Genomic DNA, 17927 nt, shown 5'->3' with positions numbered 1-17927 from the left:
GTCAGGAACTGCAAGAGCTTTTTAAATGCCTTGTCTCCTTTCATTCTCATGTAACATGTGAGGTGGACACTGTCACTTACTTTATTTTATAGAAAACTGAAGAGAAGTTAAATCAGTTGCCCAAGGTCATACAGCTATTACATGGTAGAGCCAGGTTTTGTCTAATGCCAACACCTATGCTCTTAACCTTTATAATACTATAGTGCAAGTGAACAAGGATTTTTGGAAAGGGAGAAATTTAAGCAGAAGGTCTATATTACATTCCCCAGCAAGTAAAGCACTAGTGACCTCATACAATGACTTTTAACTCACAGTATGTTTTCAATTCAGCTTCCTAGAAAATGTTTTCCATCAAAACTACCATGAGGTATCACCTTACTATGGTCAGAATGGCCATCATAAAAAGTCTAAAAATAATAAATGCTGGAGAGGGTGTGGAGAAAAAGGAACCCTTCTACACTGTTGGGGAGAATGTAAATTAGTACAGCCACTATGGAAAACAGTATGGAGGTTCCTTAAAAAACTAAAAATAGAGCTACCATATGATCCAGCAATCCCACTCCTGGGCATATATCCAGAGAAAGCCATAATTCGAAAAGATACATGCACCCCCAATGGTCACTGCAGCACTATTTACAATAGCCAGGACATGGAAGCAACCTAAATGTCCATCAACAGAGGACTGGATAAAAAAGATGTGGTACATATATATATAATGGAATATTACTCAGCCATAAAAAAGAATGAAATAATGCCATTTGCAGTAACATGGATGGACCCAGAGATTGTCATACTGAGTGAAGTAAGTCAGACAGAGAAAGACAAATATCATATGATATTGCTTAAATGTAGAATCTTAAAAAAAGGGTATAAATGAACTCATCTACAAAACAGAAATAGAGTTACAGATGTAGAAAACAAACTTATGGTTACCAGGGGGTAACTGGCAGGGGAGGGGGGGAGGGATAAATCGTAAGATTGGGATTGACATACACTCACTACTGTATATAAAACAGATAACTAATAAGGACCTACTGTATAGCACAGGGAACTCCACTCAATACTCTGTAATGGCCTATGTGGGAAAATAATCTAAGAAAGAGTGGATATATGTATATGTATAATAGATTTACTTTGCTGTACACCCAAAACTAACACAACATTGTAAATCAACTATACCACAAATTTAAAAAAAAAAAAAAAAAGGGCCGGGTGGAGGGTATACTGCTGTTCATTTTATTATTTTTACCATACATTTACATTATATACACTCTTCTATATATGTTTCAGAATGTAAAAGCCAATCTAAGGAAGGGCATCATACATCCAGTGAGAGCTTTGTGTTTGTTTTTTAATATTCTCCATAGCTGATTCAACATAGAGAGTGTCTTGATATTATTTATGAGAATAAAGGATAAATATAAGTGGGGAAAAAAAAAAGATCCAGCAATCCCACTCCTGGGCATATATCCGGAGAAAACTATAATCAGAAAAGATACAAGCACCCCAAAGTTCACTGCATCACTATTTACAATAGCCAAGACATGGAAGCAACCTAGATGTCCATCAGCAGATAAATGAATAAAGAAAATGTGATATATATATATATATATTGAGCCATAAAAAAGAATGAAATAATGCCATCTGCAGCAACAGGGATGGACCTAGAGATTATCATACTAAGTGAAATAAGTCAGACAAAGACAAATATCATATGATATAGCTTATATGTGGAATCTAAACAAATGATACAAATGAACTTATTTACAAGACAGAAAGAGACTCACAGACACAGAAAACAAACTTATGGTTATCAAAGGGGAAAGGGTGGGGAGGGATAAGTTAGGAGGTTGGGATTAACAATATACACACTATTATATATAAAACGGATAACCAACAATGACCTACTGTATAGCACAGGGCACTATATTCAATATTTTGTAATAACCTATAAGGGAAAAGAATCAGAGAAAGAATATATATACAACTGAATCACTGTGCTGTACACCTGAAACTAACATAATACTGTAAATCAACGATATTTCAATTAAAAAAAAAGAAAATGTTTTCCAGTGGAATGTGCCTTTATTTTTAAAATAGAAAGCAGGGGGGAAACTAGGTTGGCTTTACATAAATGAACTTCTGTCAACACTGCTGAAATGCTTCTAAAGCAAGAAGAATCCATAATGACTTACCTCCTATAGTCAGTGTGTTGGCAGACTGCCAGCCAAACAATCTGCTAGGATCAAAGGGCAATAATGACTGAAAAAGGGGAAAAGTCAAATCAGAGTTAAAAGTTAATTGATTCTAAAGTGAAGTAAACAAAATCATATGAAAGAGCTTCACAGGCAGTCTGCTTCCCTTCTTCAGGGCAATTAAAAACTTTTATCTTTCTAGACATAAATTCTTTGAACACAAGCATATGAGACATTTTTCTACATTAATAAAAATAGAACTGGCTATGTTCCTTTTGAAGACTCTACGCACTTCAAACTATGTCTGCAAAGTATACTCTCTTTTGGTAGAACCAGCATCAATTATAATGTAAAAATGGCTTTACAAGTCCTTTGGAATCAAAAGGCAAGAGGACTAAGAGGCTAGAAAATGTTACCACGTAAATACAACAAGGTGTGCTGAGGCAGGTCAGGAAAGAGTGAGACAACTAGATCAAGGGTTAAAGGAATGTGATGACCAAACCATCAATAACAACAGCAAAGAAAAAACAGCCAACTAAGATCAGGTCAGTCAGAAAAGGTTTGAGAGCAAGGAGCGCTGGGTGTTTTGAAATCTGTAGGCCAAAGGTTTAGCAAAGACAGTAAATAGATGGTGGGAGGGATATGAGACAAGAGAACTCTTAGGCCAAGATCTGGATGGCTAAGAAAAGAGCAGCTTTAACTTTATTTATGTATTTATGTATGCATGTATGTATGTATGTATGTATTGACTTATTAATTCTTAGTTCCCAGACCAGGGATTGAACCTGGGCCATGGCAGTGAAAGTGCCAAGTCCTAACCACTGGACTGCCATGGAATTCCAAAGCAGCTTTAATTTTATTATTATTTTTTTTTTTTTATTTTTTTATTTTTTGCAGTACGCGGGCCTCTCACTGTTGTGGCCACTCCCGCTGCAGAGCACAGGCTCCGGACGCGCAGGCCCAGCGGCCATGGCTCACGGGCCCAGCCGCTCCGCGGCATGTGGGATCTTCCCAGACCGGGGCACGAACCCGTATCCCCTGCATCGGCAGGCGGACTCTCAACCACTGCGCCACCAGGGAAGCCCTAATTTTAAATTAAGGGAGAAGAATCTTGTGGTCTATTAAGGAAGGAATACTCTTCCTAAAATAACAGGACTAAATAATTGCATCAGTCAACCTGAAAACAGAACAAAGAACAACCTGAAACCTCTTATGTTTTAGGCTGATTGAATCCACTTTAGGTAGTAAAACTATGTTTTTATATAATCTACTTATATCTAGTTTATATACCAATGTTACTCAAAGTGCTGATCTGCAATGAGATAAGAAGCTTGTGATAAATATAAATCTAGCTTACTGCTTCCTTCTTTGAGAAAGTCTTGCTACATAAAAACAAAACAAACAAACAAACCAAAAAAAAAAAAAAAACCCAACCCTGCTGACACATACCAGCAACAAGCAGTTCATGGACTGGCACCTGCCTGGGGACCACATTTTTAAGTAGCACCAGTCTGTACCCTATAAAATTTCACATTAGAGTAAGAGAGGTTTTGTACCTTCATAGGATTATAGAGTTTAGATTGAACTGAAGACACTGTAGGAATATTTGTACCCAGGAAAAAAAGCAAAAGCCTTTTGAGATGAGAAATGAGCAAAAGAAGGTGTCCTTAATTGAGGATCCCTGGATAGGTTTCAGGGAATCTGTGAATTCCTCTGAAATAGAAGCAAAATTATGTGCAACTTTTCTGGATAGAGGGTTCATAGCTCTCTCACATTTTTTTTTTAATTTATTGTTTTTGGCAGCATCAGGTCTTGGTTGGGCACGTGGGCTCTCTAGTTGGGGCTTCTCTCTACTTGAGGCGCACGGGCTCTGTAGTTGCGTGACGCAGGCTTAGCTGACCGTGCGGCATGTGGGATCTTAGTTCCCTGACCAGGGATCAAACCCGCATCTCCTGCATTGGAAGGCGGATTCTTAACCACTGGACCACCAGGGAAGTCTCTCACATTCTTAAAGAGGTCTTTGTCCTAAAGGTGACTTAAATAAACAGCCCTGTTCGCTGAGAAGAGACAGAAATTATCAGTGGTAGAATGAAGCAGCTTTCAATGAAAGTAGCAGACAAGTATGCTGGCCAACTATCTGTCTGCTCTCAGATCCATTTCTACCTTTCCCATGTTCTGCCCTGAATTGCAGAGAAGTGCATTTCCCAAACTCATTTGCCTTCTGGCTACCAGACAGGTTTAGTCATGAGAGAAAACATGGGAGATTAAAGGTGGCAAGAGGGGAGAAACCAAGATATTTTCCCCTTCTTTGTTTTCTAGGGCATCTCCTGCATGGTTCCAGCCCTACCCTCTTGTCCCAGCTCCCAGTAGGTAGCCCGGTTGTGATTTTAGCTCCCAGAGAGGCTCCAGCTGTTGGGTTCAGACAACACCACTTTCTTGCAGCCTTAGGGGGTGTTGACTGCTTCCTTCTTTGTTAATTTTTGGGTTGTCTCATCATCACACATTTGGTTTCTCCATTTTGCTATCATTCTGTGTAAGTAATTCCCTATATTAAATGTCCTCCATTTGGAAGACCCAGAGTGGTTCCTGTTTTCCTGGCTGAACGCTGACTGATACTCCTAAATACTGTACCTGCATCAGGTGGTAGAGTGTAATATCTGGTGGCAGGACACTAGGGGCAGTGTACTGTGGGAAGAGAGCAGTTTTAAGCTTGGGGTAAGGAGTTAATGCCATCTTCAGTAGCTGGGGATCTACTTTCTTCACACAGTTCTCATTTTCTTCATTCTGAACAACCTAAATAAAAAGATAATATGGTATAGAATAATGTTTTTCTCTTCTCCAAAGTTAAGTCCTTTTTTCATAAGTAGCCTGTGAAACAAGATTAGCTTGATATAATAGGTGGTAGTGAAAACAGCACTGGACAAGGATTCAGTAGCCAATAGTTCTAGTCCTGCTTCTAAGACAAACTAGCTGTATGACCTTGGTCTAGATATTTAATATCAGGCAGGCTTCAGTTTCCCCATCTACAGAATTACAAAGTTCAGCTAGATCAGTGGTTTTCAAACTGCATAAGGAAAAGCTGTTTGAAAAAAGGCTCTACTACAATATTTTAAAATTTCAGATATTAAATAGTAAATATTTTACAAGAAAAAACCTACTAGACTAGATGACTCTTAGGTCCTTTCCTCTCAGGTCTCAAGTTATTCTGACTGATTTCTGACAGGTGATCAAAAACAGGAAGAATAAATAACCATGAAGTTAAGGTATACTGCAACAATCTAAAAGAGGTGGTATTAAATTAAGCTAGCATCAGTAACAAACTGTTGCAGATTAGATGTTTAACAGAATTCTTAAGTTCCCTCTAACCAGCCACACTATACTTTCAAAAAAGCAGAGACAGGCAACTTTTCACTGGATTACTCAAAAGAGTTTTTAAGGGTAGCTAAAAATTATGATTTCCTTTTTAACTCCCAAAGAGGTCAAATAACAGAGAATAATTCCCAAGTCACAGATTTAAAGTATACTTACTCCAAGGAGCAATTAGATCTTGATTCTATCCTGAAAACAAACCTGGAGTATTAGAGAACAAATAAACGGGAAAAAAATCGCTATACAACATTCAGTCGCCCCTTGGTATCCACAGGGGATTGGTTCCAAGACCCCCACAGATGCCAAAATCCGAGGATGTTCAAGTCCCTCATATAAAATGCTGTAGTACAGTCAGCCCTCCATATCTGTGGATGCAGAACCCCGAATATGGAGGGCTGACTATAGCAGTCTCCTTTCAACTTAAGAGGATATGATATAAAGTTTAAAAATTCACCCTTGTTTTATGCTCTTTAATCTAATGAAATACTTGTAAGTGGTTATATTTTAATATCAACTGAGACCTAGAAAATCCACCAATATTTCTTCTAAATTTAAAATCAGTCCTATTTTGCCATAACAGGTCAAAGTGCTGTCCATACCTGGCTGACGCCCCCAGGGGCATACATTGTGGTAGCAAGGGCCAGGAGGGTATGTCCTTCTAATAGCATACTGCTTACACTGGCCTGGTTGCTGGGAATCAGTATCTGAGCATTTGCAAGGCTAGCCTGGAAGATCAGTTTGGGATCTGAAAAATAAGAGAGTACATTTTTCTCCTTGAGAGAGAGAAATACTAAACTAAGGATTACATAATTCTGAGAAAGAAAATTAATTTTTAACTCTATCCACAGTAAGAAGGATTTTCTAAGTTTAAGAGCAATGGGAAAACGTCACAAAGGGAAAAAAAGAAAGATTTGTCCACATAAAAATAAAAACTTCCATTCAAACAAAGAAAATTGAAAGGTAGTAATGAACAAGGGGAAAAATCAATAACAGATGACAACCTAACAATTAATGCCTTCAACAAAGAGCTCGTATCAATACAAAAGCCCAAAATACTGACTGTAAAAGATAAATGGACAAAAGAAATAACCATTTTACAAACAAGGAAATATAAATGTCTGACACATAAAAATATATAAATCATTAGCAATAAAGAAATGCAAATTAAAATAGTAATTAGATGCCATATATCACCTATCAAATCAGCAATGATTTTTAAAAATATTCATCCTCAAGCACAGAGCTGGTCAGTGTGCATAGAAGCTGGGACTTACAGAAAAGAATGGTGTAACCCTCCTGGAAAGCAATCTAGCCTTATATCAAGAGCCTTCAAAATGCATATAACCCCAGACCCAGGAATTTTATATCCAGGAACCTATCTGTACTAAGGAAATAATCTGAAACAAGCACAAAAATTTTATGTTCAAATATACTCCAGATTATTATTTATAATAGGAAAAATTGAAAACAGCCTTAATGTCAAAAAATGAGAGCATAGTAAATTAAATAAGAGTATTTCTATACAATGAAATATTATGTAGACATAAAATGGTCATTGTCTCTAAGAACATAGGAAAATTCTTATGTTATAATTACTATATGAAAAAACACAATATACAAATACATAGATGTTTCTGGTTATATCCCTAGCACTTACACACTGTCACAAGGTAGGGGATAAATAAATATTTGTTGGATGAATGAAAAACAATATTGACTAGGTTTAAAAAAAGTATAGAGAAAATAACCAGAACAAAATATATTAAAATATATCAAGAGTTCCCTATGGATAGTTATCTTCCTGTTCACTTAAGCTATCTACCTATTGAGGTGTTATCTTGACAGTTGTCTGTGGCTTCCTTTTTTTATTATTATTTTTTAACAATGAAACATGTTACTTTATGATCTCCAGAAAAATAAAACAAAACCAAAAAAACCTCAACCCACATTATGAAAAAAATTATTCATTAGGAAAGAAACCAGGCATTACATAAAAGTGAAAGATTGGCTGTTGACATTCCTTGCCTATGTTGTGGCTTGGCCTGTGCCTATGTTGTGGCTTGGCCTGTCCCCTTTCCTGAACCTCTAGAATAACACCCACTAAGCCCTCAGGGGTCACAGGGTTTTTCTACCTGATTATAACCAGAGCAAGGCTCTCCATCATTGGCTCCACTAGAGAAGACACAACAATCCCACATATACTATGGATTTATTTTCACTCCAATTGGAGTTCCTTACTGAAAGATTCAGGGCAGCCATTTGGAAGACAGATCACCTCCTCATGGAAACAGGGTCTCAGTCTACCAAAGAGCAGGAACCTGTGATGAACTGGTAGGATAAGAGATATCCAACATAACTACACATGCTATCTGCTCCGAGTCTGGTTTTCTTCACTATCAAGAGGCTAACATTTTTGGTCTTTTGCTTTTTAAATAAAGCTTGAGTCTAGATTATGGTCAAATATTTGTCTACAGCTAGACAGTTTATTCAAAGAGTTCGCAATTTAAATTCCATTCAACAGACCAGTTATTTATCCAAAGCAAGTTTTGTTATTTAACACAATACACCCATACCTGTTAAATTACTGGAAACTTGTCGACACTGAACTAAAAATTCAAACCAAGGGTGAGCTTCATGTAATTCTTTTTTTTCCAAGAAGGGACAATTTGGAGGACTAAGTCTGTATATAAAACAAACAAACAAAAAAACTATCTGATTAACATAGAGGATAAGACAGACAATTACAACCATGTTTGCTCAGGTGATAACTAGCATAAAAAAAAAGAACTTTGTAATTAAAAAGTAAATATAACACAATATAATCCCAGTCTTGTGTTGTGTTTTACATATGCCTTATGATCTGGAAATAGAGAATTTTAGAGACAGGCATAATATCACTTAAAACGTATTTCCTATTGTGATGCAATTTTACCAACTCTGTATAAGATTACCAGATATCTTTGCACTTGAAGATACGCTGTATTGGCTTTTTTTTTTTTAACAACAAAAGCTCTTTAGCTTTTTCAAACTTAAGAGGTTTTTGAAAACCTTTACATAACTACAAGAGAAGCTGGGACTAAGCAGTTAAGGCTCATAACAGGTCCTCTAAAAATACAGCTTTTAAACTTTCACTTGCCAGTAGCTTTGAGGAAAACATTTCTGTGTTCAAGTAAGTCTTAATGATATGAACAAGAAATATACCCTTTGCTTGACTTCCTAGTCTTTACTACACAAAATAAAATAAAAATGTTCTCCTTAGCACATGAATGTGGGTTCTGGAATCAAACATAAGTATAATTAAATCTAGCTTTACCAATTACTAGCTGTACACCTTAAATAGGGCACTTAGTCTCTCTCAAAGCTTCAGTTTCCTCATCTGTGAAATGGAGGAGTAAGTAACCACCTCACAGGGTTTTCTGAAGATTAAATGAGATAATGCATGTAAAGTACTAAGCCTAGTGTCAAGAACACTGTAAGCACTCATATGTTAGAGACTACTATTTTTATTATTACTGACCAATAGCAATTAACACTGGCCACAGATACGATTCTGCAGGTTGACCTTAGACATCAATATATATTGATATCTGTCTATCTAAATATAAACTTTAGAGCATTTCTAAGATACCTTGCAGTGGTGATGAATTCAAAGTTTTTAACATTTGCTTGGTAATGAAAATATTAAAGAAGTCCAAGTTAACCTTTAGAATCCTCCCTCTTTTAAACTTGTAAAGCATTTCTTTCTAATTTCTAGTTATTTAAAAGGTTAACAGAGATGTTACAGAATTAACATCACTAAAAAACACATAATAAGCATTCAGCTGAATGTAGTATTGAACTAAAAGATGTACCAAATGTTAGAGTGGGAGGAACTACTTCAAAAAGATCAGGGCTTCCCTGGTGGCACAGTGGTTGAGAGTCCGCCTGCTGATGCAGGGGACGCGGGTTTGTGCCCCGGTCCGGGAAGACCCCACATGCCATGGAGCGGCTGGGCCCGTGAGCTATGGCTACTGGGCCTGCGCGTCCGGAGCCTGTGCTCCACAACAGGAGAGGCCACAACAGTGAGAGGCCCACGTACAGCAAAAAACAAAACAAACAAACAAACAAACAAACAAAAAGATCAGTATTGGGCTTCCCTGGTGGCGCAGTGGTTGAGAGTCTGCTGCCGATGCAGGGGACGCGGGTTTGTGCCCCGGTCTGGGAAGATCCCACATGCAGCGGAGCGGCTGGGCCCGTGAGGCATGGCTGCTGAGCCTGCGCGTCCAGAGCCTGTGCTCTGCAACGGGAGAGGCCACAACAGTGAGAGGCCCACGTACCGCAAAAAAAAAAAAGATCAGTATTCCTCATGAGAATGCTTAATATTTTCCTAAAAGTTACATTCAGAAGTAGTACGGAAAGATGGAACGTGAAGGCCTGCTCAAGGACAAGTTAATTCTTAGTACTCACTTGTAATAGTCAAGAAAGACATAAAGAAGATACTGCAGACTGTGTTCCAAACAATAGAGAATGAAGTGACAATGGAAATCCCAACCATCTTTGGACCTATAGTTTTGAACAGGGAGGGTATCTTGCATCACGCCCCCAATACGGTTCAGTCTTTTGAGAAAGAGTTCAAAGTCTTCTAGTTCAGATGTAAGAAAAATTCCATTCCTATTGGGCAGGTTTAAATAAAAGATGGCAAGTTAAAAAGTTGCTATATTCAGAGCAGACCAAATCATTTCCATTGTTAAGTAGTCTCAACTAGTTAAAAGTAAGTATTTACAAATTAATACTGCCAATTCTTACCCCATAAATATGTTCTGACACACATATTTTGCTAGTTTCCAATAAAGGTTTCTGCACCACTGTAGTATTTTAATGTAGTAATGACAGTCTCGAGTTATATTAAATATTTCAAAAACCTAAACTAAGCTACCTCCATTACTTTGTTTTTACTGAAACTGTACAGCCCAGTGTGGCAACAGTGGTTAACTCTTGAAGCTAGATGCTTTACACATTGAGGAATTCACCAAAATATCCAAACAAAATCATTAAGAAATTAAAGCAGAATAATTTAAATAAACCATTAAAGAACAGAAATTTGCATTTAAATATTTTTTATAAGTTTACTGTTAAATACATCATACATACCATTAAAAGAGTATAGAGAACATATTATGTGGAGTTTAGAGAAGCACTGCATAGCCACCACCCAGATTACAGAACACTGTACCTAGAAGTCCTTTCTGTATTCCTCCCCCTTTACATGTGCTTTGCCCTCAGAGGTAACCACTATCCTGACTTTCATGATAACTATTCCCTTACTTTTATTCACCCATATAGTTTTACCACCCATGTGTGTAGCCCCAAATAATATAAGGTTTGGTTTTGCCTATTTCAAACTTTATGTAAGAAGGGAACATCTTAGATATATTGTTGTCTTGTTTCTTCTACTCAGCATTGTGTGATTTATCCATGTTGATACCCATGGCTATAGTTTTTTTAGTTTTCATTATTGTACAGTGTTCCACTGTATGATTATACTACATTTTACTTATCTGCTCTAACTTTGATGGTCATTGTTCCTAGATTTTTGGTAAAATAAATTTCCACTTCCATGATTACAAATGAGGAAGAACATCTTCTCATATGTTTATTGGCCATTTGTGTTTCCTCTTTTGTGAAATGTCTACGTGTGCTGGTATCTTTCCCCTCCAGATCCAAGCTCTACTCTCCTGCTCTGAGTCCCTGGAGGCTCACCTGTATGGGTTGCTCTAGAAGACTCCTGTGCCCTCAGGTTTCTGTTTTGGTTTCGTCTCCTATGGGAGACTCCCATCGGGAGATAAGAATTAAAGTAAAAGGGAGGATGGGGATACCTTGGCGCTCTCTGTGTGAGGTGACAGCAGGTTGGCTGACATTCTCCACTAAGAGACACAACTCCTGCCAGGCAGCTCCCTTGGTCTCAGTAACTGTTGTCTTCCTTTGCCCCGTCAGGCCTTTTAGAAAGCACACCCTACTCCCAAGGTCATGAAGATATTCTTCCCTACCTTCTAAAAGCATTATAATTTTTACATTTTACATTTAGGTTTTAAAATCTACCTGGAATTGATTTTATGCATGATATAAGGCAGAGGGTCCAATTTCATTTCCCCCATATAGTTATCTAGTTATCCCAACCCCATTTGTTGAAGACTATTCTTTCCTCCAAAAAGACTGTTCTGCAGTGCCACCTCTGTCATATATAAGGTGAGCATACATATATAAGTCTGTTTCAGGGCTTCCCCAGTGGCACAGTGGTTAAGAATCTGCCTGCCAATGCAGGGGACACGGGTTCGATCCCCGGTCTGGGAAGATCCCACATGCCACGGAGCAACTAAGCCCATGCACCACAACTACTGAGCCTGCACTCTAGAGCCCATGAGCCACAACTACTGAGCCCACATGCCACAACTACTGAAGCTCGCACACCTAGAGCCTGTGCTCTGCAACAAGACAAGCCACCGCAATGAGAAGCCCGCACACTGCAACGAAGAGCAGCCCCTGCTCACTGCAACTAGAGAAAGCCCGTGCGCAGCAACGAAGACCCAATGCAGCCAAAAATAAATAAATAAAAATAATTTTTTTTAAAAAAGTCTGTTTTTTATGCTCACTCTTCTGTCTTAATTGCTATAGCTTTAGAGTAAGTTTTAATATCTGGTAAGGCAAGTTCTTCTTTTTCAGGGTTGTTCTTGACCCTCTGAATTTCCATATAAATATTTATAATCAGCTTGTCAAATCCATTGCTGGGATTTTTACTGAGATTGCACTATATCTAAAGATCAACTTGGGAAGAATTGATAGCAGGCTTGTCTTGTTCCAAATCTAAAGAGAATGCTTGTGATGTTTCACCATTAAGTTTAATATTAGTTGGAAGATTTTTTGTTAACACCTCTTTAAAGTTAAGGAAGTTTGCAGCTATTCCTAGTTTGCTAATAGGTTTTATTATAAATAGATGTTGAATTTTATCAAATGCTTTTCTGTATCTATCAGGTGGTATGATTTTTTCCCTTTAATCTGTTAATATAGTAGATCTCACTAATTCATTATTGTCATAATTCATGTTAAAACACATATATATTATCTTTATATAAACAATCAAGTATTAAGCAAAATATTTGATAAGCATACAATTTATACAAAAGTCTACTTTCAGCAAACAAGAAGAAAAGGATTTAGTGCAATGAAAAGAACAGTGACTAGAAAGTCAGGGGTAAAATGATTGAAGCCTGTAAGTAACTGGATTAGGCAAAGCTCTTAACTTCTTTAGATCTCCCTCTCCACATCTTTAAGTTGGGTAGGACAGTACAGTTATACTTCCCCAATAAGTATAAATATAAAAGAATACATGGGAAATAATTTTAAGAAACTTAAAAATTAACAAATATGTTAAGTCTCATATTATTTTGACAGCTTAGGGAGATAGGTTGAGCTCTATGAAATTGCTGATATTCAACCATTTTTCACCTCTACAAACGGCAAGTTCACATGGTTCAAGCTAACAATTATTTTTAGAAATGAACTAAAAGTTTAAAGTCTTGGGCTTCCCTGGTGGCGCAGTGGTTGAGAATCTGCCCGCCGATGCAGGGGACATGGGTTCGAGCCCTGGTCTGGGAAGATCCCACATGCCGCGGAGCAACTGGGCCCGTGAGCCACAACTACTGAGCCTGCGCATCTGGAGCCTGTACTCCACAACAAGAGAAGCCGCGATAGTGAGAGGCCCGCGCACCGCAATGAAGAGTGGCCCCCGCTTGCCGCAACTAGAGAGAGCCCTCGCACAGAAACTAAGACCCAACGCAGCCAAAAATAAACAAATAAATAAATTAATTAATTTTTTAAAAAAAGTTTAAAGTCTTCAGTTATCACTTCAAGTGATACTTTCCCTCACTGTTTTCTTAATTGAGCAGTCCTCTTTAGTTCAAGGCCATACATGGCGTACGGGTGCAGTGATAGTACTGAGAAGAGTGGGAAACATTATAGGATACTAAGGTATCCTCATCTCAAGCTCTTGTCACTTGGTCCTTGTACCCCCATGGAGAGCTTACCATTTCTACCCCAAAGCATATACAGTGTTTTGGGGAGAATCTTCATCTAGAATTTGAGAGCCTATTCACTACCTAATGTTAAATGCATGTGATTTTAAAACCTCAATATACAATAATGCCCTTTCAATTTTAAAATATCAATATTATGAAACAATGTCGTATTGGATTTATGGCAGTTCAGAGGAAAAGTTGCACCACTGTATTTTATTGTTCTTCCTTTTACACATCCCCATAGTTTACAGTACCTGGCCAGCGTATCTAAAATTTCATTCCTCATGTAGTTGTTGCAGCGAGTATTCTGATCAACAACGTCAACAGTCAGAGGGGGCCATTTGTTCTGCTGAAGTGAGGCATGACTATTCCGGGTCTGAAATTCTCCAATCCACAAGATAATGCTGAACCAATCATGGCGAGCTGTGAGGTATCTCCAGAGGGCTTCGGGAGAATATGATTTGTATTCTACATTAAGAACAAAATACATTTTAAAATAGCAATGAATGATGATTACTGACACAAAGCTCAACACTAATTGAGTAAATATGATGATCTGGACAAATATCTATATAACAGATGAATTATTCAGGCCCTCTGCTTCTTTTACTATTTTCCTCTTTTGTGGTGTCATTCATTTTATAATCGATATATCAGCTGGAGGAAGAGCTAAATGTTTCTTCTCATTACTACAGTGGTTAAATGAAACTTGGGAATTTTCTGTGTGTTTCATTTACCTTTTCAGCCCTCTTTTTCCCTTTTCTTTTCCTTAATATAAATAAAAACTCTGGCTATAATAATAAACACGAATTTGACACCCTATGAATTACCACTGTTTGCCAGTGTTAGTTATTCCCCAGAGCCCTGGTATGATACAGATCCTCAGTTTAAATAAGAAGAAACCAAAAACTATTTGGAAAATCAAAGAATGTCACTCTGAGGCTGGGAAGAGAACTCTTAGCCTTGAAATCTCAATTCACTGAACCACGTAACTTTTCTCTTTCACTATCACATTATAAATCCCTTACAAAAACCTCAAGAAAAAGGGCTCAATGTAATGACTTGCATTTTAAAGTAAATGAATATATTTTTTCCCCAAAAGGAGTTCTAAAATGAGGACACACCAAAATATTCAAATACCAATGCCTAATTTAATCCTCATTCACTATGTTCAGATTTTAGGCTCTTTCACACTTGCCTTCTGGACTTATCCTGGGGAGAAGGATGGATTCTTGTGTTAGTTGATTCCACCACTGAGCCCAAGTTAACACAATTCTGTGATCTTGCTTGTTAAGTTTATCTGTATCTTTATGATCATATTTCAGGAATGAGTCCAAAACAGACTTGTGCTGGAAAAAATCTTGTTCCTTTATTGAATACCTAAAAGAGCAATATGAAATTTTTTTAATTTTGGAGGAAAAGGCATCATTCCTTTTTCTCTGCTCAAGAAGTTCTACTCTTTTGGGGAAAACAAAATTCAATACTCTTAATTTTGTATTTATTATCTTAAAAATATATATTTGATTATGCACATATTGAAATGACAGGGAATCCCTAAGTCCCTTCTAGATGATACAAGTTTTATCTTAATAAGGAATGTAAGCTCAGTTCCACATAAAAAGTCCATGCTAACAGTTATAAGCTAAGTCTTGTCTACAATATTCTTCCCATGTTATGAAAAGGGGGCTAATGAGACTACCTGGGAAAAGACTGGATCTGCATATTTTCTTGGAAATGTCCTGAATAAAACTTCTCAACTTGATGCACGAAGTCTATAGTTCTTTTTTCTTTTTCAGAAAAATAATTTTTTTCTTTTAAAGTTTCAACCTTGAATAAAAAGTAATTAAAGCAGTGACCTCACAAAAATCAAGAACATTTGCAAAACAAATGTCATGATATTAAATATCATTTAAGAATTGTGTTTTGAATTTTTGAGGCAATGTATGTATTCACACAAATTTTCCTTTACCACAAATGCAAAATGATCATTTAAAAAGACAAAAGAGTTGTCATATTTTTACTTATTGGGTATTAGTTGAATATTAAAATAATTCGTTTTGAAGTTTCACCAACATTTACTAGAAAATGTAAACTACTTAGTCTCACCTTTACCTACCAAAAAGTCCCGTATGTTTTTATCAGTTGTATAGAAGCATATCTTGAGCAACTGGTCTTTTACATTAAAGCCCTGAAGTAAACACAGAAAATCAAGAAAACTTGCATTTTGTAATGGAGCTATTTTGAACATAAATATATGTTAAATACAGAAGTACTCTATTATAGACATATGCCTTGCTAGAATTCCACAACTTTTCAGCTCTTGTAAATATTCATTTTCTACATTTATCATGCATATTTACTGCCTATCCCTAAAGTCCTTAAGGCACTTTGTTTGCCAGAAGAAAGGCAGCACATAGAACAATTTAGGGTAATGCCAGGCTACCATAGTACCAAAATTACAGCTATCTGTTATGATGATTCACTTGAAGACAAAAGTCTGTGTAAATAACAACCTTTACATAGTTTCACTCCTCTGAACTTCCAGAAAGTTACCATGGGCAAGACCTCAACCATGCAGATGAGGCCCAGATCTCAGCTTTGTCCAGGAACCCCACCTCTAGGACATTCCCTTCTCAAATGAAGTAAAACCATGGAACACAAAGTAAAGGTAAAAGCCATTGGAAAGTTCAAATGGAGATATAAGAGGTCACACAGACAATAAAGAATGTCCCCCAACAAATAATGAGGTCCTGTGCATGCTCTGACATGTGTGAAACCTTTTATGAGAAACACTGTCTCCTTCTAACCAAAGTACCAAATCTAACAGAGAACAAATGATGGAAATTCCAATCAAAAATTTCTTCAAGAAAGTTCTTAGTACCAAAGAATGTTTCCCAGTATTACTGTCATAATTTCCTAGTAAAAGTTACACAAATTTCTTAGTTTGTAACACATCTATGAATACAAATCAATTTTTCTATCAACCAGAAATTATATTAAATACATAAGAGAACTTCTCTTACATTAGAGACTTTATGATCAAACAGATTATGCCACTTACCATATTCTTCAAAAGCTCAGAGGCTTCCTTTATATTATTCTTTTTCAAATTGTCAAAGACCAAATCTAGGCCTATTCTAATCAACTCCTCGAGTCTTTGAGCAGAATGACTGTTAATCCTGAAGAAAGTTTGTGCCTCTGGTATTTTGTTGTTTAAAATGGCATTGGCAATAACTTCCTAGGAAAGAAGGAAGGAAAAAAAATATTTTTGAGTTCCTTTTTATTACCTTATTATGATTATCAACATGGGACTTATACATTTACTGAGTACCTCAATAAGGGACTTTTACTGAAAACCTTCTACTAGATTTGGGGCTTTGCACAGGGGACATGAATTGACCAAAAGATGGACTCTGCTCTCTAGGAGGTTTTAGACCAGTAGAAGAAATGCAAATAAAGCCCTGATTATAGTACTGTATGATAAGGGTGATGATATAGGTATCCCAGGGTTCCAGAGAGGAGGGTCCAGAAAAGGAACATCTAAATAAGAGAGATGAAAAAAAAAAGAAAAGGTTTCCTAGTAGAGATGACTGATGAAGTAAAAGTTTTAAAGACAAGTATGTGTTACACACGTTTATTGAAAAAAGAACATGTGTTCCAAAAAGAGAGAATATTATATGGAGAGGCATAAAGGCAAAAAACAGTATCAAGCATTCAGAGAACTCCAAATTACTTAATATAACTGGACAAAAAGCTGAAGAGAGTAGCAGGCGAGACTTGGAAGAAAAGCAAAGGCTCCATCATAAAGGGCATTGTGTGTGTGAGATGGATTTTATCCTGAAACTTATGCAGAGCCACTGAAGGATCTTAAAAGCAAGGGTGATATAATCATATATATATTTTAGGAAGATATATATATATTTTAAAAAGAACATGCATTCATATGCATGTTTTTGGAGACAGCGTCCACTGCTTTCATCAAAGTGGACTGTAACCTCCCCTAAAATTAGATTTTAATTTAATTTTTTTAATCTTTTGGCTGCACCCTGTGGCATGTGGGATCTTAGCTCCCCGACCAGGGATGGAACCCGTGCCCCCTGCAGTGGAAGCGCAGAGTCTTATCCACTGGACCGCCAGGGAGGTCCCTCCCCCAAAATTAGAAATCAATGATTATGAGTAAAAAGAGCAGAAGACCATGGATGAAGCCATGGAGCACGTTAAAAGAGGGGAAAACAGGACATGAAACCTGCGAAGGAGCTGGGAAGAGGGAAGCCCAAAAGAGTGGAAAGAAAATCAAGTAATTTTTGGCTAG

The 17927-nt window shown here is 37.1% G+C and overlaps 1 protein-coding gene across 1 annotated transcript in view; it reads right to left on the bottom strand.

Annotated features, from left to right (window-relative positions):
• Positions 1 to 17927, bottom strand: part of SPG11 (SPG11 vesicle trafficking associated, spatacsin) — a gene marked incomplete at both ends in the record, with an annotated part of 76400 nt that overhangs the window by 38011 nt on the left and 20462 nt on the right. The window contains 10 exon segments of the mRNA XM_079700176.1: positions 2196 to 2262; positions 4827 to 4988; positions 6164 to 6309; positions 8138 to 8244; positions 10011 to 10214; positions 13870 to 14081; positions 14809 to 14995; positions 15315 to 15442; positions 15732 to 15803; positions 16677 to 16853. Of these exon segments, the coding sequence (XP_079556302.1) occupies positions 2196 to 2262; positions 4827 to 4988; positions 6164 to 6309; positions 8138 to 8244; positions 10011 to 10214; positions 13870 to 14081; positions 14809 to 14995; positions 15315 to 15442; positions 15732 to 15803; positions 16677 to 16853 (1462 nt within the window).

This window comes from Hyperoodon ampullatus (assembly GCF_949752795.1).
Source record: "Hyperoodon ampullatus genome assembly, chromosome: 3".
Classification (NCBI taxonomy): Eukaryota; Metazoa; Chordata; class Mammalia; order Artiodactyla; family Ziphiidae; genus Hyperoodon; species Hyperoodon ampullatus.
Note: the sequence above shows the minus strand (reverse complement) of the source record. Positions and strands in the feature narration are given on the sequence as shown.